Source organism: Ixodes scapularis, unplaced genomic scaffold (genome assembly GCF_016920785.2).
Source record: "Ixodes scapularis isolate PalLabHiFi unplaced genomic scaffold, ASM1692078v2 PGA_scaffold8__174_contigs__length_109621045, whole genome shotgun sequence".
Taxonomy (NCBI): Eukaryota; Metazoa; Arthropoda; class Arachnida; order Ixodida; family Ixodidae; genus Ixodes; species Ixodes scapularis.
The window spans coordinates 79,423,968-79,451,131 of NW_024609883.1; the positions used below are offsets into that span (position 1 = coordinate 79,423,968).

At 44.4% G+C, this 27,164-nt stretch overlaps 1 protein-coding gene across 2 annotated transcripts; it reads right to left on the reverse strand.

The window, feature by feature from the left end:
• Positions 1 to 4,544: 4,544 nt before the first annotated feature.
• On the reverse strand, positions 4,545 to 25,925 carry LOC8032037 (CYFIP-related Rac1 interactor B). 2 transcript variants are annotated; one of them, XM_029973127.4, is made up of 10 exons: positions 25,802 to 25,925; positions 21,867 to 21,943; positions 18,327 to 18,448; positions 17,317 to 17,422; positions 16,644 to 16,780; positions 15,540 to 15,614; positions 14,240 to 14,442; positions 11,062 to 11,173; positions 10,379 to 10,449; positions 4,545 to 7,025 (listed from the first exon to the last, which is right to left on the reverse strand). In XM_029973127.4, the coding sequence occupies exons 2-10, from the start codon at positions 21,934 to 21,936 to the stop codon at positions 6,962 to 6,964; spliced, it is 960 nt and encodes a 319-aa protein (XP_029828987.1). In that variant the 5' UTR covers positions 21,937 to 21,943; positions 25,802 to 25,925; the 3' UTR covers positions 4,545 to 6,961. The 2 variants fall into 2 exon arrangements, with proteins under 2 accessions (XP_029828987.1, XP_029828986.1); XM_029973126.4 differs by having other exon boundaries at positions 11,062 to 11,188.
• Positions 25,926 to 27,164: the final 1,239 nt, after the last annotated feature.

The window sequence follows — 27,164 nt, forward strand, 5'->3', positions numbered from 1 at the left end:
CAACCAAATTTCAGCTCTGTGCTTTTTCTCGGACACGTGTAATGACACTTAGTTCACAGTAGTATGCAGCAGATACTTTACGAGGATATCTTCGGAACAGTTTCGCATCTGCTGCAGAAACCGATTAGGGCAAGGGCTCTCCGACCACGTGCACATTCAAGCTTGTGCTTAACTAAGAAACATCACTATGCTCACGGGATGGGCCAATTGATCGCCAAGACTTGCTCTGCATAACAACAATCCAAAGTTGTATTCCTCAAAAATAGCACCTCTCATCTCTTTCTATGCCTAGCACACCCTGCATATTTCACCAACCGCTTGCCCGAAGACGTTTGGCAGAGCGGCCATTTTGGCAGCATTCTTTCTCTGAACAGAGAGAGCCATTTCACCTGCTACAAAGGGAAGACAAAGGTTCTTTCGCAAAGTAATGAAAAGAGAACAAAAAGTATGAACTTCTCACACGTGTTAAAAAAGGTGTGCCACTGTTTTAGTGGGCTCAACATGCCATCGACGGCGGGAAGCTCGCACATTGATGTTGCTAATGCCCTACGATGGGCCAAACTTCTTTCGTCGACAAATAAAACTGAGCGAGACCCAACATATTCGTTGATTTGATCCCTCGAGCATTTCTGTTGGACGTCAGCTTTGAGAAACGAGAAATAAAAAAATCAACCACAGAGGGAAAATAAAGCTGACTCTAAACAAAACCGCCTAAAAAGCACATCTATATGCGTGTACGACAAGATGAGCTTCCCTCAAAAGAGAATGGAAGAAACGGTCACAACAAAGAAAGTGCTAAAAGGAAGTACAGACTAAAGCCATCTTTGTTGCAGTACATTCGTCCTTATTTACAACACACCCTCCTAAACCTCAGTCTTCCAAGCAACATTACATTCCTTTGACATTCCCTCGGAGGCATTCTGGAGCACAAGCTTTCCCATCTTCCACCTATACATTGCTTCATACTAAGTTGGAGGACAACCGATGTTATGGGCCAATTGAGTGGCATCAAAAGAGCACGTCACGGCCCTTCTCTTTTTGTTCGTGCCCCATCATCCACAAAACCGATCAAGCACAGTGGAATGCTCAGTGACCTTGCGGTGTTGGTATGCGCATCCATGTTTGTACGTTGCTAGCCTCCAAGTGCACTCCAACTCGTGATGAAACAAAGTCTAGTTTACTCAGCCACCTTGAAAATCTACGAAAATTTGGCTACATTACAAAGTTCACGGACACAATGAAGACATCACACACACACACACCACGAGTTTGTTCCACGACTGCGAAGAGATGCTTGCGTCGGGACGCGCTTAGGGAGCCCTAAATTTCGCAGCTAATTGTACGGAAGAGCAGTAGGTGACTGACACTAAGCTTGCTGGCACAGGAAACTTGTAATAGGAAAGAGTTTCGTAGTTGGGAGTACAATGAAATGTCGGCAGCTACTAAAGTGCTCCAACCACATGACGGTCATCTGGGTTAAGGTTGCGTCATGGTGGGTAAAGAGCCATAGTGTGCGTATCAATTTGGATGCTTCTCAATTCCAAGCCTGCAGAAACTTACAATCCTACGTGTTTTATGATCAGGGTTTCTGGTCATCGACAGGAGCTGGCGTAATAGGCTGGTGTCTATAAGTACCTGGCCTGCATACGTGCAACTCAAGTGCATAAAATCTGACAAGAATTGTTCAAAGAAGCAACCGGTGGTGTAAAAAAGCAAACTAAAATACATTTGTTGACTGAAAACGAAAGGAGCATACACCACGTCTTTTGCTTTCTGGTTCTTTCTAATTTCTTATCCTAAAAAAAGCCACAACTATTGAGTTTACAATTTATACAAACTGCAGTACCTAATCGACATCTTGTAAGCCCTGAGATGGGGAACGATAAAAAAACGTTCGATGGTTGGAACTCTCTTCGGCTCGCAAGCTTTCGTTCCTCGTGGGCTGCCAAGAAAAGAGAGGTCTTGAAGAAACAAGATTCGACGAAGAAAAGGTCAGCTTTATCGGCTTCTGTATAACGTTTTTTCAATCCTGAAAGTGTTGTAGTGTCTCAGAGTTCCTAAAGCAAATTTAAATGAAGGTCCAAAGTTTTGCCTGGATGTGAAACCGTCACGGTTTGGTTTGTGCTCAAATGTGCATGCTATTAGTACCAAAATTCCTACCCCAGTGTATAGAACGACCTTTGTAAATCAATCCTTGAGCAAAGAAATTTCAGGAGAGTGTCGGCTTTGAAAAGGGAGTTGAAAGATAATTCTGTTTGCAGTGCTCTCTGATGGTATTTTTAATGAGAGAGCCTTGGTGGCTGTTTCTGAGTCATTTGTAAAGAGTGAGGAAAATGTTGCGGTTTGAGATTTTGTTGTGTTCGTCATTTTTTTTATCGTTCCCCATCTCAGGGTTTACAAGATGTCGATTAATTACCAGCTCGCCTGCACTCTCTCACTGCTTGCAGTACCTAAATGCAAAATGTCATAAAAAAAAAATCTGGTGTCAAAAAATATTTTAGTGACCATTTTGTTTTCTGCAAAAACCTGTCCGACAAACGTCTGAATTACAAATTTAGCGAGTTTTCCTTTTTTATTCTTGAGTTGCTAAAACCGAGAAGCTCTAGCTCAACATTGCAAATTGGTTTTAGATCTCGGGTATTTATTTCGGGAAAAAAAATCTGGGCACCTTTCACGACGACTCGCTTAGCGCCGACGTCAAGATGGGTTGTTACACCTACTTCCAAGTGTTTGTTGAATGCCGCAAGACCAGGCAAGGAGAAAACTAGCTTTTTCCGAGCTTTGAGACAATGAAATAAAAATAATGTTAGTCCTTGAGCTACTGGTCACGAAAATTCAGCCGAAGTGAAATACGGGGACAAAATCCGCCACCAGGTGCTCCACTATCGACAAGAGTGCGCTGTCACTTTACCACTCCACTCCTCTCCAAGCGAGCCACTCGCAAACTGAAAAGCACGAGCAGTTAAAAAAAAAATCTCATACACAGGCATTTTGTTACGCTACAAGTGTTTGCTGCATGCAATCGCCGGTCTTTTCTTGTCCATCTCTAACAGATGTTACAAATAAGCTTTCACCGTTTGTTTTCAAACAGAACAATGCTTTTCCTTTTCCGAGCGAGTGCACCGGTTCGCAAAGCCTCCACTATAGTCGGTTGCAAGCCAAGAAAAAACCGGAAATGCCTCTCAGAGGAAAATGTAATCCTACGCCGAGAAACGCCAGCCAATTGTTTTCATGACGTCACGATTCTGTGGACCAATCGCGATCCTTTTGAAAAAAAAAAAGCTCAACATGGCTGCTGGCCTTAGCAACGCGATGCTATAGTTTCTCGTGACAATTATTCTGCTTTTTTGCACCGTGTTTTACGTGCCCGAGGTTACGCCACGAAATCTTGATGGTATCGGCTTGCGTTTGCAGCAGTTTTTGCGCGACAACGTGAGAATCCAGCGACGCTATCGCCAACGAAAATTTCGAAGCGGGCGCGAGGCTTAGCACTGCTGAGAGGTATGTTAGACGGTATGTTAGACAGTATCTTGGACAGAAAATGAATTGGGAAGACGGTACATTGGACATGAATTTCTTTCTTTACTAAACAGCTATTTCGTTGACAAAAACATATTCTAACTTATTTAAATGTCCTGAATGAATTAAATAAATATTGTATTAGTTTAAGACACGTTTCCTGGAGGAAGAAAAAGCAACGTTGCTAGCGAACTACTTTCTCGACGGCGGAGGCACTTCAGATGGGCGCAATGCGCTTGTGGGTGGAGCTAAAAGATTGTTCTTAGGTTGCATCCGACTATAGAGGGCGCTGCTTGCGAAACTGAATTTCAACGGTCGTGAAAATCCATATTGAAGGAAAAAAAAGAATAAAAAATGTTATGGGGTTGTTGCAGATAAGAAAGTTTGAGCTGCTGATTGAGTGAAGCCAAAGACACCTAAATTAAAAAGAAACCCTGTCAGTGCAACAATGTGTCACCGCAATCTGTGGATGGCTCATTCAGAGAGAGCCATCCACAGATTGTAGTTCATTCATTCATTCAATATTATGACACACTTCGTGATTGCCAGAGCCCTAGTGGTGCTGGCCAGGTTGGCAACTCTGGGCTGCCTTGTCCACACCAGTGCTGCACGCGGTCGCGAACCATACTTTTGTTTTTAACGCTGGGGAGAAGTTTCATGGCCAGTGACGTACTGAAAGACTCTGGTAATGCTCACTGGTTTGAAAAAGAAGTAAAAATTTTGCAAATTTTTCGCAAGGAGTGTGGGAGTGCCGAGGGTGGGGGAGATCGATCATTTCCTCGGGCAATACGGCTAGATCCTACATGTCACTTTTGAGGCCATTGTGGCTAATCTTTTGCCCCCAAGTTCTTGTATCAAGAAGCTTCTTTCTTGACATTTTTATTGAAACCTTTTCTTTCCTATAAGGAATTCTCAAACTAAGTCCCAAGTATACCCACCCAGATATGATAGGTGCCAGTGGATGTAGCAGTTGAAAAACACTCTTCCCAAATTTTTTCGAAAATTTCCGATTATTGCAAATTTTCTGAAAATAATATTTGAAAAATATTGATGCATAAATGAATGTACTCCAAAATGTGGGAAGATGTCTTCCGTGAAGTTGAAATTTAAGATCATCTTAACATTTCCACTGCACCCAATGCCCAGAATATAGTCTACAGAAATAAAGGACTTCGCAGCATCTCAATCTTTCACAAGGTCACTTCGCTATTCGGGTTGGGGCTAGCCTCAAACACGGGTACCTAATTCGCCCAAAAACCAAAGTAGCACTTCAGATTCTTACTTGTTCTTGTCGGCATTCTACAAATTCAAAAGTTCACTGCCTTGACTGCCTTTTTACCACTACATCGGTAAGAGTAAATCTCAAGCTTCAAGGTCCACAAGCGTGCGCTTGTTCCCTGCACGGCCGCACAAGTGTTCATTGAAACACTGCAGATCGCTTCGCTGGTGCCAGTAAAACAAAGAGCTGAAAACTACAATGCTCTGATGTAGCCGATTGCATTGGTCACCAAATTTTTGGAGATCTCGTTTAATTGTTACATCTCCAAGTTTCCAGACCATTTTAATAATATTTAGACATATACTTGCATAGTAATATTTGGTTTGTGGACTTACCAAGTTACACTAAAAAAAAAAAACTGCACTGTCTTCTCAATAACAAAAGCCTAGCAAGTTGCCCTTCAAGTAAATTTGATTAATTAATCTAACTAGCAGAGTTCATCTGTCAATATTGACTACCACAGATCAACTTCAGGTCTGCAATGGTCCCGAGCTCAGATTCAAGCTAAAACTCGTGGAAAACATGACTCATTCCATCAAAAGGTTTGTATGGATTGCGAAATCCGGTTTGTCAGTCGTCCCTTCTGGTCTTGCATTACTGCCATTTTTTGCAGACATTTCAGAATGAAACAAATCTATCTGGCAGCGGCAGCAATGCTCCTCTAAAAACTGCTCAAAAGACTATCACTAAACTAGATTTGTTCGTCAGCCTACTGTACACATGCACACACATTGAACGAAAACCCTGGAAAATCATCCATTCTTCTTGCTATGGTGGGCCAAGTCTAAAGTTTGTTTGATCTGAACGGATGAAGTTTACATCCTTTGTTATATTAATTTTAAAATACCTAGTGGTGGAAGATGTAATAATACGTGAACAAAGCGATATGCTGTCGCTTTGACATCCTTTGCAAATGTTGCACAACACTTCATTTCGCCTCGACAAAAGTGCACAACAAAAGCTACAGAACAAGTCCATGGCCTCTAAACATGCTTCTGCTGAATAGCCATGCATTGGGAAAGTTGACTTTCCCAAAGCCACACAACAGGTAGCCTTTGCAGGCATGCCAAATTAAGGGGGTACAGCTGTCTTTAGACTTTAGACGGCAGCAGTAACGCGTTCTGCCAACGTCATATTTTTAAGATAACTTTAAATTCAAATTCATGAGGGCGTGTACCGGTCACTGGGGTAGCGGGAACGATTACAGTTTCCTAATATTAACTCCAGGTAGAAGAGCAATGTTTGGCAGAGACAATACCTCGAGAGATAGACCAAGCTCTTGCATGAACATTTTACACTGGTGACATGAATAACTGCACTGACAGTATGTGAGGGTGCATATTCAACAGGATATATACACGAGTGCCGTAAACATGCAATTTCATAAACATAAAAAACAAGGCAGGCTTGTAAACGTTTACACGGACAAGGAGAAATATGAAATACTGAGTGCCTGGTGCTAAACAGGACAAGGTCGGGGCTCCGGAACAGTGTTATCGCACGGACTGAAGACACCCAAGCGACAACACGCGTGAAAATACCGAGACTGTCGCGGTATCTGCAGAGATACATAGGCCCTCCGAAAGTGAAACCGGTCAAGAGTGTCGAGACTCAAAGCGTGTCAACAAAAGTAGTTCCTTAAAAATGCACGACGAAAGCGTCGCTGCAGTCGAATAGTCGATGTATTGATGGTGCGCAAAAGAGTCAATAAAACAATTCCGACAACACCACCTTCGTAAAACGAACAAAAAGAAAAGAAAAAGGGTGCAAGTTTGCCAACCACGCCTTTTCGTCGCCCAAGAGTATGAATGCGCGTCTTCGTGGCTGACACAAACTTGGATATGACTTCTAAAGGAAGAATGCTTCCCTCAACGCATGCTAGCGGGAGTGTTCGGCGCGGGGCGCTCGTTTGATCCCGATTCCCCAAACAGTGGTTGCCAGGATTCGGTCCTGGTCACTTCCCTTTGCAAGGACTGCAGGGGCGGGGGGAAGGGAACTGGGCATTGTCGGGAAGCAGACGACTCCTGCACTGCAGCAGGAGACGCTTGCGCAGGAGCAGAAGACGCCTTTGAAGAAACAAAGGGTGCCCAGGGGGGAGCAGACGACGCCAGCAAAGGCGGGATGGGGCGGGAGGAGGGGGCGCTGCCGCAGCACAGCGGTGGGTCAGGCCAGCAAACCCTTGATGCTCCTCGGTGTCGATTCGTCGTTGAGGTGCCGCGTTGTATACCTGCAAGGCGCCGGTCGTGGCGGATGACGGACTAAGAAAGAGGAACTGGACGTTGCATGAACTAAGTTTAGTGCAGTACAATGGCATAATAACATGAAAAGGTGACTAGTAGTGGAATTTTTAGTTTTGGAGAGCTATGCCGAAACAAATTATTGCCACTTTCAATTACAGCTTTGGGAAAATTATTGTATTTTCCGAGCTATAGTTCGCGAACTACACATGTTTAAAAGTTGAATAAATAAGAACTTCATCCCACATGCTCGGGATGCAGTTCTTATTTTATGATCTCAGAAAGAAAACAATCTCGGTGTGCACTGTGCGTGTCGGAAGCGTTGTGGAAGCTTTCCGTCAACCCGTGCTCAGCAGTAGCAAGCTCAGCTATCGCCGCCAGTGGACACCACCTAGATTTTCCGCTTTGTTTTGGCTATAGGCACTATTTGCCGTGAAACGAGTAACTATACTGTAAAGTTATTTATCATTTGTACAATTCACTTTTATTTTCAGGCACAAAAAATTAGAAATAGCATCATTTCATTTCGACCAAACAGTAAGAGCAAATCTAGATTAATATACAAAACGTTGTGTTTATACGACTTAACGTCCATTTGTTTACCTTAGTCGCATATATTTACCGGAATGGAAAACTTGACATGAAGTGAGGTGGTTGCCAAAAATATCCGCGATTGGTACGACTTTGAGTCGCAGTCTTAAAAGTTGAATCCTAGGTGGGCTCTTGAACTAAAATATTACCGTATACCGAAAAAAACGAAAAAAAAAAAAAACCTGCTGCTATTACACGCATATACACGGTAAGTACAGTGCATAAAATCATGGGATGCGCACATCACCACATATATCGTGAAATATAGTTTGTGAAATATAGTTCGCAAAATACGCTTCACAATGCCGACGCAACTGAGGTAAAAGAAATATTTAAAAAATGTCATGAAAGTTTTAGGACAAGCCATTTTAGTTTGCCTTTGATAAAAACAGTAAGCAGCAATCACAATGCCTGTTTTCCTAACCAACATTGTTTACACTCACACATGTATGCGACACATGTAGGCGAAGAATCGTGCAGAAAGGAGAGATAAAGAACTGTTCACTCTAATCTATTCGCACCTTCATACTCAGATTGAACCTGTCCAAGTCAATGTTTTCTTATACAGGATAAACTGGTGTAGCCTGGCTGTTGAGGTTTGTTCTTGACAAGATGCCGGTCAATTAAATTTCAAGTAAGCATCAACTTTGCTAATTTATGATTTTTGTTCAATAAAACAAGCAAGTATTTCATACTCTACTCGACATGGCAGCTACTTGGTCACTTTCTGACGGTCTGCGTGTGCAATCATCATAGTTCTGCCAGGCACCCACAGGCACATAAAATTGCTGTTCATCATATAAAAGAGGCAACAGACTTCAATATGTTTGATAAGTTATATATGTGTCAGGAACACATTTATTGAAATCAGCTTCAAAATCAAAAATTTCTTTAAGGCTCTCCCAAATCACTTATACACGTGTATCGAGGATAAAGATGTCGGAAAAGATTTGCAGAGCCTATTTCAGATAATTCGAGGGTGCATTTACTTATGATGTATATCTTTAAAGTAAATCTTTATATATTGAAGGTATATCTTTAAGGTAAATAAATATAAATATCTTTATTTATGTTGTCAAATCTTAAATCAGTAATCAAATATATTTTTATTATCATCAATAGTTTGAAAGTATGAAGATCACATAACTGATTGATACTGACACAAGAGTATGATACTCGAAAATACGGCAATTTTCTTAGCCGATCAATGGAAACATACTTTTTTGTTCGCTGATTGACAGTGTGAAACGTCGGGTTGCCGGGTACGCCAAAAAGAATATTGTGCTAGAACACTGCACAGGCCTTGGTCAACCTGAAAGCCCAAACCTGGCCCGGCCCGCGGGCTGGGCTCAGGCTTCAACATTTCAACACACATCAACCTAAAAGCCCAAACCCGGCTGTCCCTGGGCAGTTGTGTGCAGCAAATTTTAAATTGTTGATAACAAAAAGTGTTCTCATTGATCTTTTAGGTTCGATGAAAACAAACAAGCAAAGTGCAAAGTCACTACGGTGCCGTTCAAAAGTGAACACAAAAAAATGAGACGTTTAAAATTCTCTGTAATGCCCAATTAGAGAGCAGCTCTTGAGGAGGAGGGGAGGGTATGTCCCTGCTCCCCCCCTGCACCCTCCCCTCATCCTCTCCTGCTCCCTTCCCATTTGGCGAGAAATTTTCGCTAAATTAAGCAGAAATTTCCCTGTAAATTTAGCGAAGAACTATTTCCGCTAAATTTAGCTGGGAAATTTACCAAAATTTCCCCGTTAAATTTAGCCTAAACATTTCCTCGCTAAATTCAAAGGAAAAATTTTCCCGCTAAATTTAGCAGAAGAATTTTCCGCCAAATTTAGCCGGAAAATTTAACCCTCGTGACATCATTATGGGAAACATCCAATAATGCAATGCACGATTACGCCGACGGCGATGGCGCCGTCGCTCAACCCGGAAACAGATGCCAAAGAGCTGCGCTCTAAAAGACGTACTGCACGTGGAAAGCCTTAAAGTGTATAAATGAAAACGTATTGACTCCACCAGCATAGTGGAAGAGTGCACGCTTTATGCTTAGACAGCTTAAAATTTTTTCGGGCACATCTGTAAAGCTCAAGCAAGGCTCAGGCTCATATTTAAAAAACATTTGTCGGGCTCGGGGCAGGCCCGGGCAGCGTCTCTACCGGGCCGGGTCGGGCCAGGCCTACAAATTTTGGCCCGAGCAGTGCTCTACATTGTCTCTACATAAGCTTTGAAGGCAAATACACGAAAATGTGCAGAGGAATAATATTAATAAATGATATTGTTAAAAAAAATCCAATACACGATGCCTTTCTTTATTTTTTAAAATTTTAAATTCCAAATTTAAATTAAATTGACGTAACGTGACTATGTGACGTGATATTACTTTACAGCCTCTTGACTACACGAGGTCACGTGACGACGTGTCACATGATCAATCATAACGCCAATACAAAAGCGCTACGAAAACCCAAAATTTCTTACACTGAAATTTTGTACGTGACGATTTGAACAATACATATAAATACAGCTGCAAATATATATATTTTTTTTTTTTCAAATATTTATTTTGTGATACTAACAAAATAAAAGACTACCGTTTTAAACTAGTAATTATCGTTAAATTTTTTTTCGGTTCAGTTCCGGTTCAGCTAAAATTAATGGCTCTGTCCCGGTTTTCGGTTCTGTTCGGTACTCTGAACCCGAACACAGTTTTTAATTAAAAAAAAAGCTTGGCCCAGGGCTCACCTTAAAGCGTTCAACAATCCCTCCACGACGTTGGGAGGTTGCTCCTTGAGAACCCTGATGGACCGCTTCACCTGTTGCCACGGAAAAAGTACAGCAAGCAGTGTTGCTAGAAAAACTAGGAGTCCCAAAAAACTGGAAACCCGGCAAGAAATGAACCCTGAGCAATTGGATTTCTCCAACTGCAGACTGCATCCTAAACACAATGACGCAAATAAACCTGGAGATACCTTTATAGCGCTACGTGATTTAGTTGAGCTGATTGGTTCATGCTTGTTAATGTGGAAAGCTAAACGAATACTGACGAAGCATGAAGGTAAGGAATGGATGAAGACAGCCGGTGGTGTTTTTATTCATTCCTTACCTTTTTGTTCCAGTGAAATTTGTTCGGTTGTCCACATTAACAAACAGTTTCATAGCTCCCTATGTTAAGCGCTAGACGCCACTGACCTCCGTTGACACAAGGAACGCCGGCCAAGCGCACTCTGAAAGCTTTGTGTTTTGAACAATTGACGCTGACAGCACTGCAGCAGTCTATGGGAAGTCACAAGAGGAAACACCTGGGACTGTGGCATGCAACCTCCGCAAGCTGCGTGCGACTGTTTTCCGCAACTTTCAATAGTTACGCACAACTGTTGAAAGCTATTTGCAGCAGTCACGCGGAATCGTTGTGTAGAAAGACTCACGTCAATGTGCGATGTCTTGGTGAATGCTCCCTGCGGGTGCACGTGGTCGTAGAGGATGATGACTCCGACCATGACGCGCAGCACAAACAGAATTGTCTCCTCATTCTTGAACCTGGTGCAAATGTCCCTGCGGGAGAGGGGGGGATGGACGGACGTCGCAACAGGGGGCAGGGAAGGCTGTGTGAAGCAGGCGGAATGAAGCAAGCGGGTGCAACACTCTATTCCAAGCAGAAGCGTGCAAGCTTATTCGCTAAAGCCACACGGCTTCACGGCTTGCGAGCCCTGAAGCCATGTGGACAGGTACAGCACTCTCAGCATTCAATTCTAGGCAGACGTATGCACGCTTATCGCCTGAAGCCATGTGGGCATCAAACAGTGAACCTCCCCTCCCCTCCCCTCCCCCTCCCTCCCTCCCTCCCTCCCTCCCTCCCCTCTCCCCCTCCCCCCCCATTTCAAGCTGTCATCGAAATAGCTAGGCAAAATAAGCCCTTATAACAAACTCAATGGAATATTAAAGAACAGATGTGTACAAAAAAGTGCTACGACAGGTTAGTTGTATGCTGCATACGTTAGTATAAAAGGGCTCCAAGAAACGTACAGTATATTTGTTAACAGCTGCACTTATACATGCAAAAGAAAAATATATTTGTTAACAGCCGCACTCATACTTGCAGACTGCAGCACATACAACTGCTGCATTTTAATCTGTTCAATCATGTTGCAGCATCGTCCGAAAGCAGCCAATTTCTGATTCCTCTCCCGCTCTTGATGCCCAGCTTCACTTATCTCTGAGAGTGCGATAAAGTGTGAACGGTGCATGCTAGGTGCCTTCATGCGTTGTGTGTGCGTTCCTCAGTGCATCCTGCAGTCTACTGGAGTGCCAATAGCTTTAAAGCGCCTACTACCTACGTCATCAGGACAGATAGCAACCGGTCTATCTTTCCAGATATGTGCTTAAAACAAAGCCATTGCTGCCAGCGCACAGAAGCGATAAAGGTCTATTCACACGGTGCAATTTCTCAATGCACAATGCGAAACCGAGATTTCGAGCAGTCGGCTAATTCACATGTCAAGTCCGACTCTCGAGAACCTCGTTGTCTGTACCGGGAATATCGAGCGTTTTGCAGCAAATGATATGAAGTACGTACAGTGTGAAGAGACAGTCTGCTTTATTAATATCACTCGACAAACTTCATCAGCAAAGATTTGGCTCGTTCGGTTTGCTAGGCCTGCCAAGGGAAAGACCGCGAATGTCAAAGAACAGGCGAATGAACTCGAAGCATTTTGGAAGAATTTTAACCGTTAAAAAGTTAGTTGTTTCCACTCATCCCATTTAAATATAGTGCTTGCCCTTGTCGCAACTGCTAAGGAATCTGCACCGTGCCATTATTCCATACTGCCTGTATTATACAGCAACCTAGCTGTACACACCATTTCTCTGCTTGTCACTCGCCGCCATAATCGTTTCCTTTCCGGGGCTTTGGCTTGGATACGAGAATGGCCGGAAATCGGGTTCCTCCAAAAGCTTGTTTTGCCTCAAAGATCAGACGCTACAGCCAAGTCCAGCAGCCGTTGGCGGCGTCCGCGTTTCCGCTTCGGGAGATTGACAGGCCCCGGTAAAGTTTCGGCCAAACCTCGCTCTAAGAGCGCGGCGGGTAAAATCCTGGTTCGGATGCGTGCGTTTTTTCTAATCTCGTTCCCAAATGGCGCATACGTTTCCCGAAACCACGGTGCAAGATATACATGGGTGTGGACACCATGCGCGTAGCAGCCTGCCAGGTAAAGACCTCGCTTCGTTTGCAAACGGTGCCACCAGATGGCTCCTCAATGTGCGGCTAATGGCAGCCTGTCGCGGGCCCGGTTTCCTGTGCTTCTCTATGGGAGACGCGCTTGTTTTTAAAGTCGCTTTCTGGGTGCGTCTAGTCATGTAGAACTTGGCACTTGCACTACGCGTGTTGCTTAGACGTTGCTTCATCAGTTTAAAACGGCAGCGATGTCATGTAATATGGACGCCTCCGTACCCGAAGAAAATCGTCCACAATGCGAGTTGTCCATAATAACGATAAAGAATGCAAATATTTTCTGAGTTTGTTCCCTAAGATGGTGTCCACATTGCGTGGTGTCCATATAGCGGGGTATTCATATGCCACAGTAATAAAACAAACCAAACTGCCCTGGAAAAAGAAAAAAAAAAGAGAGGAAGGAACAGTGAAGAGGCAAAGAAAAAGCAGGCCACAGCACAAGCAAGCATTGAGCAGTGAAAGAAAAGTCCTTTTGGCTTTCTGCTGTCTGCCACTCGCCGCCTGACGAGAGAACTGCTGCGCAGTGCACGTTCGTTGCATCTGTTTATTTTGAGTTTCTGCTCAATCAAGCACAGGGTTCTCCCCTGGAATTTTTTAGGGGTGGACATAACCACCATGCGAGCGGCGGAGGTGGGGGGGGGGGGGTTGTAGTCGGCGGCACTTTGCGGCTCCGCTCTCCTCGTTTGAAAGAGTGGCGGCAGTCGGTGATGCAATAACACGCGATAATGTGGCAGTGTGCAGGCCTGTTGAGTACGGCGGTCTGCAGCCATGTGTGCAGGAAAAATCGCATCGTCATCCTGTGGCATAATTGAGCGGTGGGCAGTCAGTAGGAGCGGTAGGTGGCAAAGCCACTGCCGCCCACCTTAAAGGGATGCTGAACCGAAATCTGGACTCCCAAAAACACGCGGCAAAAGCGTGCAACGGGATGCTAGGAACACGAAAACATCACTCATACAGCGATATCTCGAACGGATGGCCGTATTTTTCAAAAAAGAGGCGCATTTGGCAGGAATGTTGACGTCATGTTTCTCCGATAAGGAGAGGGAACGAAGCGAAGAGAGGAGGAAACTCGATATCTTAACGTCACGCGCCTCGTCGGCCTGGTTCAATCTTGACTTCTTTTGCCAAAAATACGGCCGTCCATTTGAGATATCGCCTTACTAGTAGTGTTGTAGGGATTGTAACGTCCCGCCTACATCTCCAGCATTCTTTTTTTGAAATCCAAATTACGGTTCACCATCCCTTTAAGGAGAACCCTGCGGCGACTATACATTGCTTAAGCCGTCAGTGACTACCTACAATGCATTTGCTTCAACCTCAGCGCGGGGCTACCCTCTCCGGAACAACAAACCGGTCCGCAGTGGCACAGCACGCACCTGTTGTCGACCATCCGCTGGCAGACCTTGGCCATGGTGCCCAGCGTCTCGGTGGTGTTCTCAATAGGCAGGTCCTTGTTCTCGGCCACGAAGCGGGTCGTGGCGTCGCTCAGCACCTTCAGCATGGGCGTCGCATGCGCGTAGAACAGCGACATGTGGTTCGCCAGCTCGTTGGGCACCTCCAGCCCGTCCTCTATGTTCTCCTGCAAAGAGAGGCACGTCCTTGGATGAACTCGTCTCTAAAAGAATTACTTTGTGTTGAACGCCTGTGGGTCCGATGTGTTTCATTGCACCGTGTTTTTTTCAGACGGCACTCTGTCAGACGGCACTCTGTCAGACGGCACTCTGTCAGACGGCACTCTGTCAGACGGCACTCTGTCAGACGGCACTCTGTCAGACGGCACTCTGTCAGACGGCACTCTGTCAGACGGCACTCTGTCAGACGGCACTCTGTCAGACGGCACTCTGTCAGACGGCACTCTGTCAGACGGCACTCTGTCAGACGGCACTCTGTCAGACGGCACTCTGTCAGACGGCACTCTGTCAGACGGCACTCTGTCAGACGGCACTCTGTCAGACGGCACTCTGTCAGACGGCACTCTGTCAGACGGCACTCTGTCAGACGGCACTCTGTCAAACAATTCGTTAAACACAGCTTCATCAAAGGGCACTTTATAAAAAGATGTTTCGTCAAATGATGTTTCGTCAAATGGCACTCTATCAAAAAATGCTTCACCAAATGACATCGCAACTAATGTTTCACCAAAGCGCAACAAAGGACATTTCATCTGCAACAGTTTGAAACATACTTTGCTCAAAAACCATTTAATTAGTACTAATACCATGTTAGTAAATATGGGTCATTTAGCCGAATGACATATTTGCAAATAAAAGCCCTTTCACTGAACCATCTTTTAATCAAATTATGTCATAGCAAACGCACGAGATCTACTTTGCAGGCTAAGCTAGTGTCACTCATATCGCTTAATCACACAAGACACCTGCTCCCCTTGCAGACAATATCATGGACAAGCAGTGGGTAAGCATTATTTTGTTAAAGCTAATTCAAGAAAAGGCCAATCACCACTGCCTTTAAATTGCCTGCTACCAAAAAGGGGTTGATGAAATATATTGCTAAGAATAAATTCCAGTTGTGGCATACAAGCCGAGACTAAAGTTATGCAGAAACCGAAGCAGGGAATGCGCGGAATGAACAATCAACTAGACAAGAGCTGAACACCAGTGGAAGAGTTCTTGAACAGGCACAGGACAAAACAAATGCAAAAACGGCAACACTGACCTGGTTTGCTAGCCGTAACCGGCTAACCGTCCTGCGGTAGTAGCTGAAGTCGTTCTGGATCGCTGGATTCGTCATCTGCGCAACAAAGTCAGGAGAAGCTCGAATCAACACTCTTCCGCTTCCACTATACATAGTGTGTACGAGAGCATGTGCAAATCGACACAGTCAAATCCCCCTAGAGAAAACGGCGCTTCAACAAGATTTCCCCGGGAACAAAGCGCTAGTTTCGATTTCCCGTCAGTCATCCATAAAAGATCTGTCCTGTGCAGTGTGATGCCAGCCTTTGTAGTACCCAACGCCATGCGCTCATGGTGAAATTACGAAGAAATGACAGGTAACAAAATGATGCCGGTCAATGCCAAGAACTCATGCTGATAAACAAACTTTCACGTGCTCCAAAAAAAAAAAAAAAAAAGGAGTCACAAGCAAAATGGTAAAGATGACGTCACCCTAAGTGAAGTGCACATGAAGGCACCCTAGGTAGTCAAATCGACCGATCGACAGCACTAGAACCGCTTGTAACAGCTCACGACAAGGGAACACTAGAAAAAAAAAAAAAGACTGGCGCCATCTACCAGGTATCCCTAGCTGGGGGGGATCGGTGGCCGAGTGGACTAGCGCACACCAGCTCGGAGCACGTGGAGCGAAAGCTCACACTGCAGAGCCCAGGATCCTGGGTTCAATCCCCACCCCTACCCGTTTCAAGCCTGCATGATGCCCGTTAAAGAACCCAGGCTAGCGGTTGTACTGCACTGGCTAAATTTCTTATCTCCAGCTGGGAGACTTGTCATCCAGTGAGGCAGACCAAGTTCTAGGCTGTATAAACATACACACTACCCCATTATTTTTTTTGGTACCTCTGGAGCTTTTCTAACATGTTAATAGACTAGGTTTGCGGTGTTTGCAAGATCAAATCTATGCACTGTCTAAAAAAAAAAATTGGTCTCTTCTAATATTGTCAGAGTTATTTCGAGCCCGTGACGAATGAATGATGCGCAAGATGCAGCTCGGAAATGTTCCAGGGATACCGACAGATGGGGCCGGTATGTTAAGGCTGGTTCACACACTCGCATTCCAGTGCAACCGAGGCGCGTGTGTGGTCACCTTGAGGTCGTCAAACTTGAGCACGAAGTCTAGGATCTCGGCAAACTGCTTCACCAGGGCCTGCTGGGTCTCCAGGTGCTCCCGTGGCGTGCGCGGCCCCGAGCACAGCTCCCACAGGATTCGGGGGACCACCTCCTCTGCACGCCAAAACCGACGGGGGTTTTCACACGGAACATGCTATGGGGCTGGGTTTCACGAGAAAAGGGACACACTTGACCGACACGTAGGTCACGTGACACGGTGACTGTTGTGACAAAACCTATAAACTATCGCTCGGGAGAGACTGCAAAAGTAGCCGTCGGCTGCAGCAATATCACTTCTGTGCCACGCTATGTCGGGGCTACGTCTGGTTTACTGAAGACTGCTCAATTTCATTGCACAAAAAAAGTAAAATCCATTCTAGAAGCAGATTCAATTGTCAGTTTGGACTGTGGGGAAAAGGACCGCACGAAAATGATGGAACGCTACCCAGCATTGCTTCGGCAGTAGCTGACTTTCAGGCAGCTCATTAGAGAGCCGGCGATGCCCTTTTTAATACCAGCTTTAGTGAGGACCCACAACATTATTTTGAGATTGTGCTTAAGTTACGATCGCATGTCCTGCAGAAGTGACATTAGTAAACTGTTTCGCTCTAAACTCGGGGCAGAGTTGTTTTTTAAGAAGAAGCACTCACCCAGGCTCTGGGAGAAGATGTAGAACTGCTTCAACTTGGAGACCAGTGGCAGCACGGCTTCCCAGGCCCTCACCTGGCGAGCTTCGCTTCGAGGGTTTGCAATCGCCTGGGTGGAGGGGGAGAGAGAAAGAGGCACTGCTGACACAACCAGACATGTCTGACAAAGCTTCTGGCATTTTACCGCAGAAATGCCACTAGCTCTCTCTCAATCTGACAAAAAGTTCACTGGCACTACATATTGACAAAACTCCACTGGCCCTACATGCCAGTGGCACTCACATATTGGCATGCTGGGAGTTAAGTTGAATCATTCATGTCACTGCTCTATGAGAAAAACAGGAATGATCCGACATATTGTAATATCCCAAAAGATCGCCCAAACCCTGAGGGTGCCAAACATTAATGATAAAGGTGAGAGGGGGCTAACTTTTGATGTAAGTGACCCAAGAGGGTTCAGAAAACATGCCTGCCTTCATTCCTCACCCTATCCCTAGGCCCAACAATGAGCACCATATCTGAATGATGAAGAAAAAACAGTTGATTCTATCCTACTACCAGCTGTCAAGAAGGCACTCCCTATTGTTGACAAAATTAAATTTGCCTGTCCCACTGAGGAAATTCCAAGAGCCCAGGGAACATGGTTTTGGGAGGTGCCCATCTTCCTTTCTTTTTTTTTTAGTTTAAAAACACATGAATTGATTCATAGTGACAGATGGGCCAGTTGGTACATGATCTCTTTTGACAAAATGCGCCGCAAGACCCTTACTCTGTCCCTGTCTTGAGGCACATTTTGTCAAAAGAGAACATGAATTGAACAGGAAGCACGGTGGGCTATCTCTTGGGATATCACGGTCATTACTCACGAGAGTATGGACCACAAATAATTTGAGAACTCGTAATGTTTCCCCATACAAATGTGGTTCCGGTACCCAAGGGATGAAGAGGGATTTTAGACAGCCCAGCTATGCACTGCTTGACCAATCTGAAAACTATTCGGGCAAGAGGCTCACCTCTCTGATTTCGTTGCCAGCACCTTTGTAGGTTTGTAGCTCCAGCAAGATGTCCCTGGAGTGCTGCAGTACATCTTGAACATAGTAATAGGTCTCTTCTTCCGATTCAGAAGGCTCGGCATCTGAAACCAAATTGGCAAAAACAGTTGGGGCTCTTGATTTCCGAAGTTTACTTATTAAATAAAGTGTAATTCCAGTCAACATTAAAAAAGTTACTGAAAACCAAGGTTAAGACGACCCTGGGTCAGTGGACTCTCCAGGCTTAAATTTTCAAGTTTGTTTCATCACCCCTGTGCTAAACCAGCACGGCAAAAATGAATGAAAACAATATCTGCACAAAAGGAGTGCAAGGCTAACTTATTATCCATATTTAGCACTCTTCCACAATTCCATTTAAATCAAAGAAGTCAAAGGCTGACTTGCAAATGTTTATCAATTCTTATACTAAACAAGTATGGCAAAAATGAAAGAAGACACTATGTTTGAATAAAAGATATTGAAGTCAATTTGTAGCATTGTTTAGCAATTGATCTCTTGCTGAGCAAGCAACAGAAAAAAAAAAATACTAACATTCATTTAAAAAAAGTCGGAGCCCAAATTGGCAATCTTGTTTGGTAACTGTCATGGGGCAACATTCCCACAAAAGATATAAAATGCCAACTCCACTTCCATTGATTAAGAGCGTGCCATATATTCCACTATGGCAGTGTCATTAGCTCAAAGACACATTCATACGAGGAAAACAAACACTCGTTGAGGAATGCCTGTCAGAAAGGAAGACCGAATACGGCCTGGAAGTGGGGTCGACTCCAGCTACTATTTCCGTGGGTTTCTCCTAAACGCTTGCCCGGACATGTTCTATATTAAGCACATCAGGGTGGCGGGGCAGAGCTTAGATCTCAAAGCCCCTTCTAAATTTGGATGATTTCAATCTACCCACGAGACAGCTGTCACAAGCAACCTGCCACCGTTCCTGGAAAAACGTGGCAGGTCTCCGCTCTCTGCGCACAGTGGCCATTTCGGGAAGGCAGTTTTTGGGTTGCCTTTTGGGTTGAAACTGAACTGAATTTCAAAGTTAAATTTTGTGGCTGGACTAAGCAGTGAAGGTGTGCCAGAATTTCCTGATTAACTTTAAAACCAGACAGATAATTACCTGCACCAGAAATCTAACTCCCAAGACACCAAAGGTGCAGGCAAAACCAGACGCTGTAGTGAATGCATGTGACGTTCGTTATGGCCATTCCTGTCGCACCTCTCTCGCTCCGATTTAAATCGCCAGCATAAGTTTGGCTCATTTCCGCTAGTAGTTTTTATGTGGACCACTTCGCGAAAAAATACTGGTCCGCCTATCTTGAAAGAATTGGCAAGCATAAAACCTGCCCCTGGAATGTGCAGAGTATTGTCATTTCTACAAAAACACTACAACTGTCTGCAATGACTCCTTACAATAATTTGAAGGCATCTTTAGCAGAACAAGGCACACCAGCAGGTCTTTTTGATTTGCACGATGCCTGATGACAAAACCTGGCATTCATAGTCATATCTAGACAATTACATCTAGTAATTAAATATCTAAAGATGATGACAGATTTAATACCAAGTCGCAAACTAGCCAAAGCCACTCATCCAGTATATTTACTTTCTAAACCTTATCACTACCACACAATGCACAAAGTGGTGAAAGTGGAATTTGACCTTTTGTAGCAGACAAAAACCCGGTTGGAGCAGCGACTGATGCTTTTGAAGCAGATGCCAACATCTGGTATCATATCACCTAAAGATCAAAAAGTGACTGCATCGCTAAATGAGTTAATCTTTGACAATGATTTAGGGTCCCTCTTTGATGCTGGAGCATGTTACTTATTACCTTTTGTAATAAGAATAAATAGGGTGCAAAAAGAACATAGAGCTTTCGTTTTAGAAATGAGGATTTGGTGAGAGTAAGTTTCGTTTACAATGGGTACAAAAAAAAAAAGCAACGGATGAAAAATGAATTGCAGCACAACAGTTCAGTTGGGATAAAGCCTCTCTCCCCTCCCACTTTTACACCCGGTAGTATATTTAGCTCGTAAATATAATTTCTGTAAAATACCACAAAAAACAGTATATCCACTAACATGTCTGTCAATAAAAATTATTCACCCCCAAGTTCTTTGAACCTACCAAACCCAAGACTAATATGAGTATTATAAACTCCAGAAACAACCACCAACAGATATTACGAAAGCCTACACTCGTGCTTTAAAAGCGACTGCTCTTCAGCTGCGTTGGAACCAGAGGGAAGTCAAAGTTCACTGCTCTTTCGATCGGCAGCTGCACGGGAACTACCTCGATTGTATTTATTCAAACATAGACCCTCATTTCTTTTTCTTTCTCTGCACAGTTTTTCATAATTAGAGATCAACCTACAATCAAAACCAAAGAAGGTGGACCTGTAATAATACTGATCATAATGTCGGAGCCTATCGCGCTAACCCAGGTGCTCACCCATGTCAGCCGCCACTCGGAGGCAATGAGAGGCGTCACGGAGGCACGTGGCAGAGATGATAAACAAGTGACTTTACCAGGGGTCAGTGGCGTACCAGCTTGTTTTTGAGTGGGAGGGCAAGCCAGACACCCACCCCCACCCTCCAGGCTGGGGGCAGTGCCCTTGGTATCCCTTGGGCACTGCCGGCCAGTGTTTGCCCTGCCCAGTGGCGGCCGTTTCAGGGGGGTGCAAAACACACGCCTTGCCCCCCAGTCTGAGAACTGGGGAGGGATAGCGCCCCCCTTGCCCCACCGGTTGGTACGCCTGTGGGAGGGGTATAAGACCCTGGTTCTGTTGTATCACAGTAGCCACCACCCTCCTATTTGCGATTTATTCTCATGACTTTAAGCTCCTGACATCGCCTGAAAATTCAGACCATGTCACCGACCAACCCGCCAGCGCATCAATCGGCCAGCGCGGTTGAGCAGCAATTTCTATACTTATGTTTCGTCTTAATTTTAAGCGCAGCTGACACTACGAGCCAATCAAACCGACCAAACAGGGTAAAATTGTGACATCGTGGCATTTGTTCCTCTTCCTGTACGCATTCTTTCGTAGACTAAATCAATCAAGTGCAGCAAATATCTTGTGACTCGCGCTTTTACTATGTGTGTTTGTGGTTGTGTGTTGGAGCCTTCGACTGTGCTCCGACCCAAGTTGAAACTAACCACACGGTGAGGAAATACATATTTGTACCATTTTTCTTTCTTCCTACGTCTCTGAATAATAACGGGGTACTCCAGCAATTTTTTATGTTCACTGATTTGCCTCAAAATTGTATCAACCCACTGATAGACACGGCAGTACCAAACTCCCAAATATTGCGTGAAAAAAAGAAAAAAAATTGCAAAGTTATTGAATTTTTTAATTTCATACTCATTGCGTTTCTCAAACTGAGAACACCTCCTGGCAACACGGAAGTGTGATGACAGAAATGGTACAAAGTAAGCAGTAAACCTTGCTCGAAATATGGCTAAAGGAGAACAACCAAAACGTCCAAAACACCGACTCACTTTCGAAGTCCACGAACACGTCGTACTTCGGGGCATCGTCCCGGGACAGCAAGCGCAGAAGGTTGCCCATCTCGCATCTGAAAGAGAATTTCAAAAACGTCCATCAGTATGAATAAAAAAATGTGCAAGTACACCACACGTGTCACCCACAAGCACATTGCGGCCCAGCACACGGACGCAACCGGGGCCAGAGCAGTACGCCATATAAAAACAACATTCAGATCTTCCAGGTCCCTTTCCGCTCCGTGACCCCCAACACGGGCTCGCGGGACTGTGAAGCGTGACTCTTCTCAAAAGCCTTCATGCGCTGCTTCGCCCGCCGGAGCAAACGTGTTGTGCATCATTTGGCAGTGCAACGCGTGGCTTCTCGAGGCACCCGCCCCTTTCTGAAGGCTCGTGCGACGTCTTGGATGCAAATCCAAATCGGTTCCTCAGACTTCCAAATATAGTCGCCGCGGTTGTTTATTGTTCGATGCAATGTGTGGCAACAGGTACAAGTGGCAGCCTGCAATAACCGGTTAGGTTTTACATTTGCCTTGTAACGGCGGGGTGTTTTGCTTTACCTTGGAATTTAATCATCCTCTACTTTCGTCACATGTTCGTGTTCCTCGTGGAGAATTGCATCATCCAGAGTGAAGCACAACTCCATCCCTGTGAAGCTACCATTATGCATTATGCAGATCCCTTGCTCTTGTATTGATCCTATCTTGTCACGAGCGACAGACGGTAAAAGTTTTGGCTAAATTTATGATTATGATCCCCGGAAATCTAGCATACAGACTCCTGAAATATGTCAGCTTTCCGAATTTGCCCTCAGAGTTTCATCAACACATGAGGCCCTGTTGAACTGTGCCCCTCTAGCTCTCATTTTCCTCAAAGCTTTGTAACAATCATTACTGCCAATATCAGTAAACTAGAAGACTGTATGATTAATTTCCAAACAATATTTGTTTGTAAATTAACAATTATTTTGTTGAAGCTGCTTTAAGAGAACGACCAGGAAAGACCCACACTTAGGAGAAGCACCGATTATAGACCTAACCAATGTTTCTTTTGGTTAGGTAATTGTACCAAAATGCAAAAAGCAACAGAAGGTAAACTCAGTGACAATGAAGACGCTGCTTTATGTTAGACATTGCCAAAGATGTACTAACACTCTAAAACCCCTAATGTTCGCGAATTTCGTGACTTGGAAACTTTGCAAATAGGGGGCGCAAATATTTTTATTGTCTAGAGGGGTGACTTCCAGCCTTTAGGATTTGCGAAACTCAATGGTCGCAAATTACGACCCCACTGCCTAATTCGCGAAAATTTGGGGCCAGGAAGATAAAGGGTTTTACAGTAATATTTGTTCTCGAGGACCACTACAGTGAAAACCATGTTATGTCACTTCCCCCCTAGCTTTCAATACAGTTCGACAACATGGTATGGTCTTGCAGCAGGCACTGTACAAGGAAATGATAACAGAACAAAGATAACTTGTGAGTGATCCCTCTTTCAAAGGGTTGGAGATATCAGAATTTGTTATCTCTGGGATTTACGTGACTCTGAAGCAGATAACGGTTCCAAATCGCCAGATCCCCAAAGTTCTCTTGAAATGACGCCGCAATGCTTTCAAACATCAGTAGACATATTCGTTAGATTGTAGACACTTGGACGTAGTTGTGGGTGATCAGGAAGGGTTGACAGAATGGAGAAACAGCACCAGAATTTAGAATGCAACATTTGACACAACCAAACTGCAATGGTTTCAACATGTTAAAAAAACCAGAGACGACTGACGAAGAAGGGGTCAAACACAAAACGTCTCCTTCGTCCGTTGTCTCCGTTTTTTTTTCTTTAAATATGCGTAACATCAACCAACTCATTTGTTTACATAGTCTTTCTGCAATAGTTTAATCGCAAAATAAAATAGCGCCCAGGCAAGATTGGCAAGAAAAAGTTTGAGGCGGCTGGTCTACAGTGTGCTCTTGTAACATTTGGACTCAAATTCTGCACACGAACCACACTAAACTCTAAAGCATAGGCACTGTGAAGCTTTGTGCGATAGAGCTAACGATGTGCCTTTATCCCAAAGAAAAAGCAGACGACGAGAGCTGCCCATTCCCACAATTAGACTGTGACGCGCACGCTCAGTAACTTTGTAGACGCGGCTGCGCATGCCCAGAGTAGTCCGGTGCCATTACGGACAACGATAAGGACTCACAGAAAAGTTTCCGGTATGAACACGGGGGAAAGGAGAGAGAGAGAGGGAGAGAGAGAGAGAAAAGCACACACAAGAAGCGACACCTCCAGGATACAAAAGCTACTACTGGTAACACGTACAACAAAACGTTGACCGCGCGACGGTTCTTTCCTAGAGGCCGCGAGTGCGTGCTCCCCGTGCAAGAGTTTGCGCGCTCATTTAGAACGGAAAACACAGGAGTGTGCGAGGAGCGAGCGGCAGCGCATCGCCCAAAAATAGCCACTTACTACCCGCGCATGCCAGTAAAACGCGTCGCACCGTTTTGTCGCAACAACACGACGGAGGCGTCACAACAAAACAAAAACAAATAATAAAAAAAAAAAAGATTGTCGAGGCAGGTAAACGAACGCGGTTAATCGAAGTTCGATGCCCCAAAAGTTCGTCAATTCGTTGTAAATAAATAAATAAAAAAAAAAAAAAAAAACATGGTGTGCGAGTTTTATAATGATACTAGCTCTTGGAATTAGTTCGCTATAAAGCTGATCGTGTGTTGCTCCAAGGATATGCAATCTAGGTCTGGGTCCGTGGGGTAGCGTTTTTTCGAGGAGAGGCAGCTGAAAACAAGAAGGATAAAATCCAAAAAACAGGAACACAGACACACACAAAAAAAAGTCTAGTTAACGAGATGAGCTCTACAGCGCGACCGGAAACACCTGCCTCTTCGCGAAGGGACAGGAAACTTGGGCAAAATACAAAAGAAGGTAAGGATGCGAAAAAAAAAAAAAAAAAAAGACGATAAATAAGCGCGACCTCCAGTACCCTTCTTATCGCACTTAGCCGACGAGACTGCTGCAGCGTTGCAAAGACAACCAACAAACAGCAACAAGCGACGATAGACCTCGAAAAAGTTGCTTTGGAATGTGGCCCCGACGAACAAACGCTGAAGTGTGACTGATGCAAGCGTGGATAGTGCCTCTGTCAGCATTGTGACTAAGTAAAGGAATAGAGGCATTATAACTACACACAAGGGAACGGCATTATTAAAAAAAAAAAGCGTGCAAGAATTTTTTTTTTTTTTTTTCTTTTTTGCACCCTGCAATCGAACAATACTGCAGACATCCACCCACCAAATTTGTTACGGGTATTCATTACGCATTTCAGGCTCGTGGATGGATACTAGAGATTAGGAGAACAAACTATGAAGGGAACGAACACACAGTGTGCTCGGTGCATCCAGCTTGCCTGAGCGATTATTTTAGCGCTTCGACCAAAAGTGGCTTCGTGTAGACGCAGGATACCGCGTTGCAATGTTTGTCTTGGCCGACCCGTTTGTAAACCGTGAAAAACCGCAAACTTTCTTTAAAAATATTATTAAAAACAAAAAAGCTAGAGCTAGCCAAGCAAGGTCACTCGCCTCCGTCCGAGCGATGAGGAGCACACTTATTTATTTATTTATTTATTTTATTTAGCGCGCATTTTATTATCTGGATTCTTCAGATGTTTGCGGGGCCCCAGACGAACAGCGGACCGCTTCCCATACGGGCGCACTTTTGAATAATGCATCCTTCACAAGGAGTAATAGGACAAAACAAACGCGTGAACGGGTGAGGTGAGGTGGTTAAAGTATTTTAAAAGGAAATCGAGAAAAAAAAAAAATCTAAAACAGGATGGACGGGCAGACCCACCGCATGGGTTTTCGTTGCGATTTTAGTCGCTGTAGCGGGAACGAGGTGAAGGATTGAAGACTTACACTTCGAAGAGTGGGTCTTGGGCGACTCGTGCACACTTGAGCAACCGATTTGCGACTAGAAGAAAGACTCGCGAGCATTATCAGAGACGGAGCCACAACTGCCGCCCACAGCCGTGCAGCGCCATTCGGGAGGCGAAGCGCGGAGACAGGAAGTGTCGGATCCTGCTTCCGGTTTTGGCCAGCCAGCCGTAATTCTGACACGTGTAGTTGCGTATTAGTTGAGAACAACAGTAAAGTTTCACAGGTCATTAAAAAAAAAAAGCTCTTTAAAATACTGATACATTATTTAAGCCATGTTTTAAATAAAATATTGGTGTAATGTATTATATTAACAAAAACCTAAGAACAACCAAGTTTTGATTTGAGCAGACGACAGAGGTTTCCTGTCTTCCATTCGTGCGAGTGGTGGCACTTGCTCTTTTACCGACCACTACAAAGCGATTACTGCAGGTTTATTGTCAAGACGGAGCTTAAATATCAAGATAAGTATACTCCCAGGTGCGTACAACAAAATTTGTTCAGATATGTTTCCTATCTTTATGCAAGTGGGTATGGCGAAGCTCAGGAGTTGCCGTCAGCTTGCTACCTGTGAATATTTTCTCACACCGTTAAGTAACTGCAAATATATATATATATATATATATATATATATATATATATATATATATATATATATATATATATATATATATATATTTGCAGTTACTTAACGGTGTGAGAAAATATTCACAGGTAGCAATATATATATATATATATATATATATATATATATCTTTTTTTGGTCCTAAGTCACCAGGTTTGATCTAAAATAGACCGTAATAATCGACGCCTGCACGAATTTTTCGTCAAAGGTGTATTTAACAGGTCCGATTTTTGTTTTTTGTAAAATTTCAAAGCATAACTCCTTTTCTGTAAAAAAATAGGGCCAAAACACTTGGCAGGGTCAACGGCGGGCGGCGACGCAGACGACTGACTCGAGCGGCGGGGCACGTTTGGCGCGCGTATTGATAGATGGCGTCAGGAGCAGCGTCGGAATAACGCCCCTGAATACGAAAGGTAGCGCCATCTTCTCCCTCCTCCTCTGACGCGCACTCCTTTTATCTTTATGTTTTCCTTTTTTACACCCGCGCATCGACTGTAGTGCCGTCTGGATCGGGCCAAGATAGCAGACGGCCTTCCTATACTTGAGTCAGAGAGCAGTCAAAGGTGAAAGACACGCACAAATGCATACAGACAGGTTAAAAGCGCATTGTCACGGTCTACCAGCCTCGAAGGATGGGCTCAAAGAAAGACGATGAAAGCCGTGACGATGCGCAGTCGGCGTTATTTGATTGGCGGCATAAGCTCATAGCATGCACTGCAC

Coding starts and splice junctions, on each gene's coding strand:
- LOC8032037 (XM_029973126.4), bottom strand. CDS start 21,936: ATGGGCAACCTTCTGCGCTTGCTGTCCCGGGACGATGCCCCGAAGTAC. Junction 17,423..18,326: donor CTGGCAACGAAATCAGAGAG/GTGAGCCTCTTG, acceptor CCCTCCACCCAG/GCGATTGCAAACCCTCGAAG. Junction 14,443..15,539: donor GGTTACGGCTAGCAAACCAG/GTCAGTGTTGCC, acceptor CTCTCTTTGCAG/GAGAACATAGAGGACGGGCT.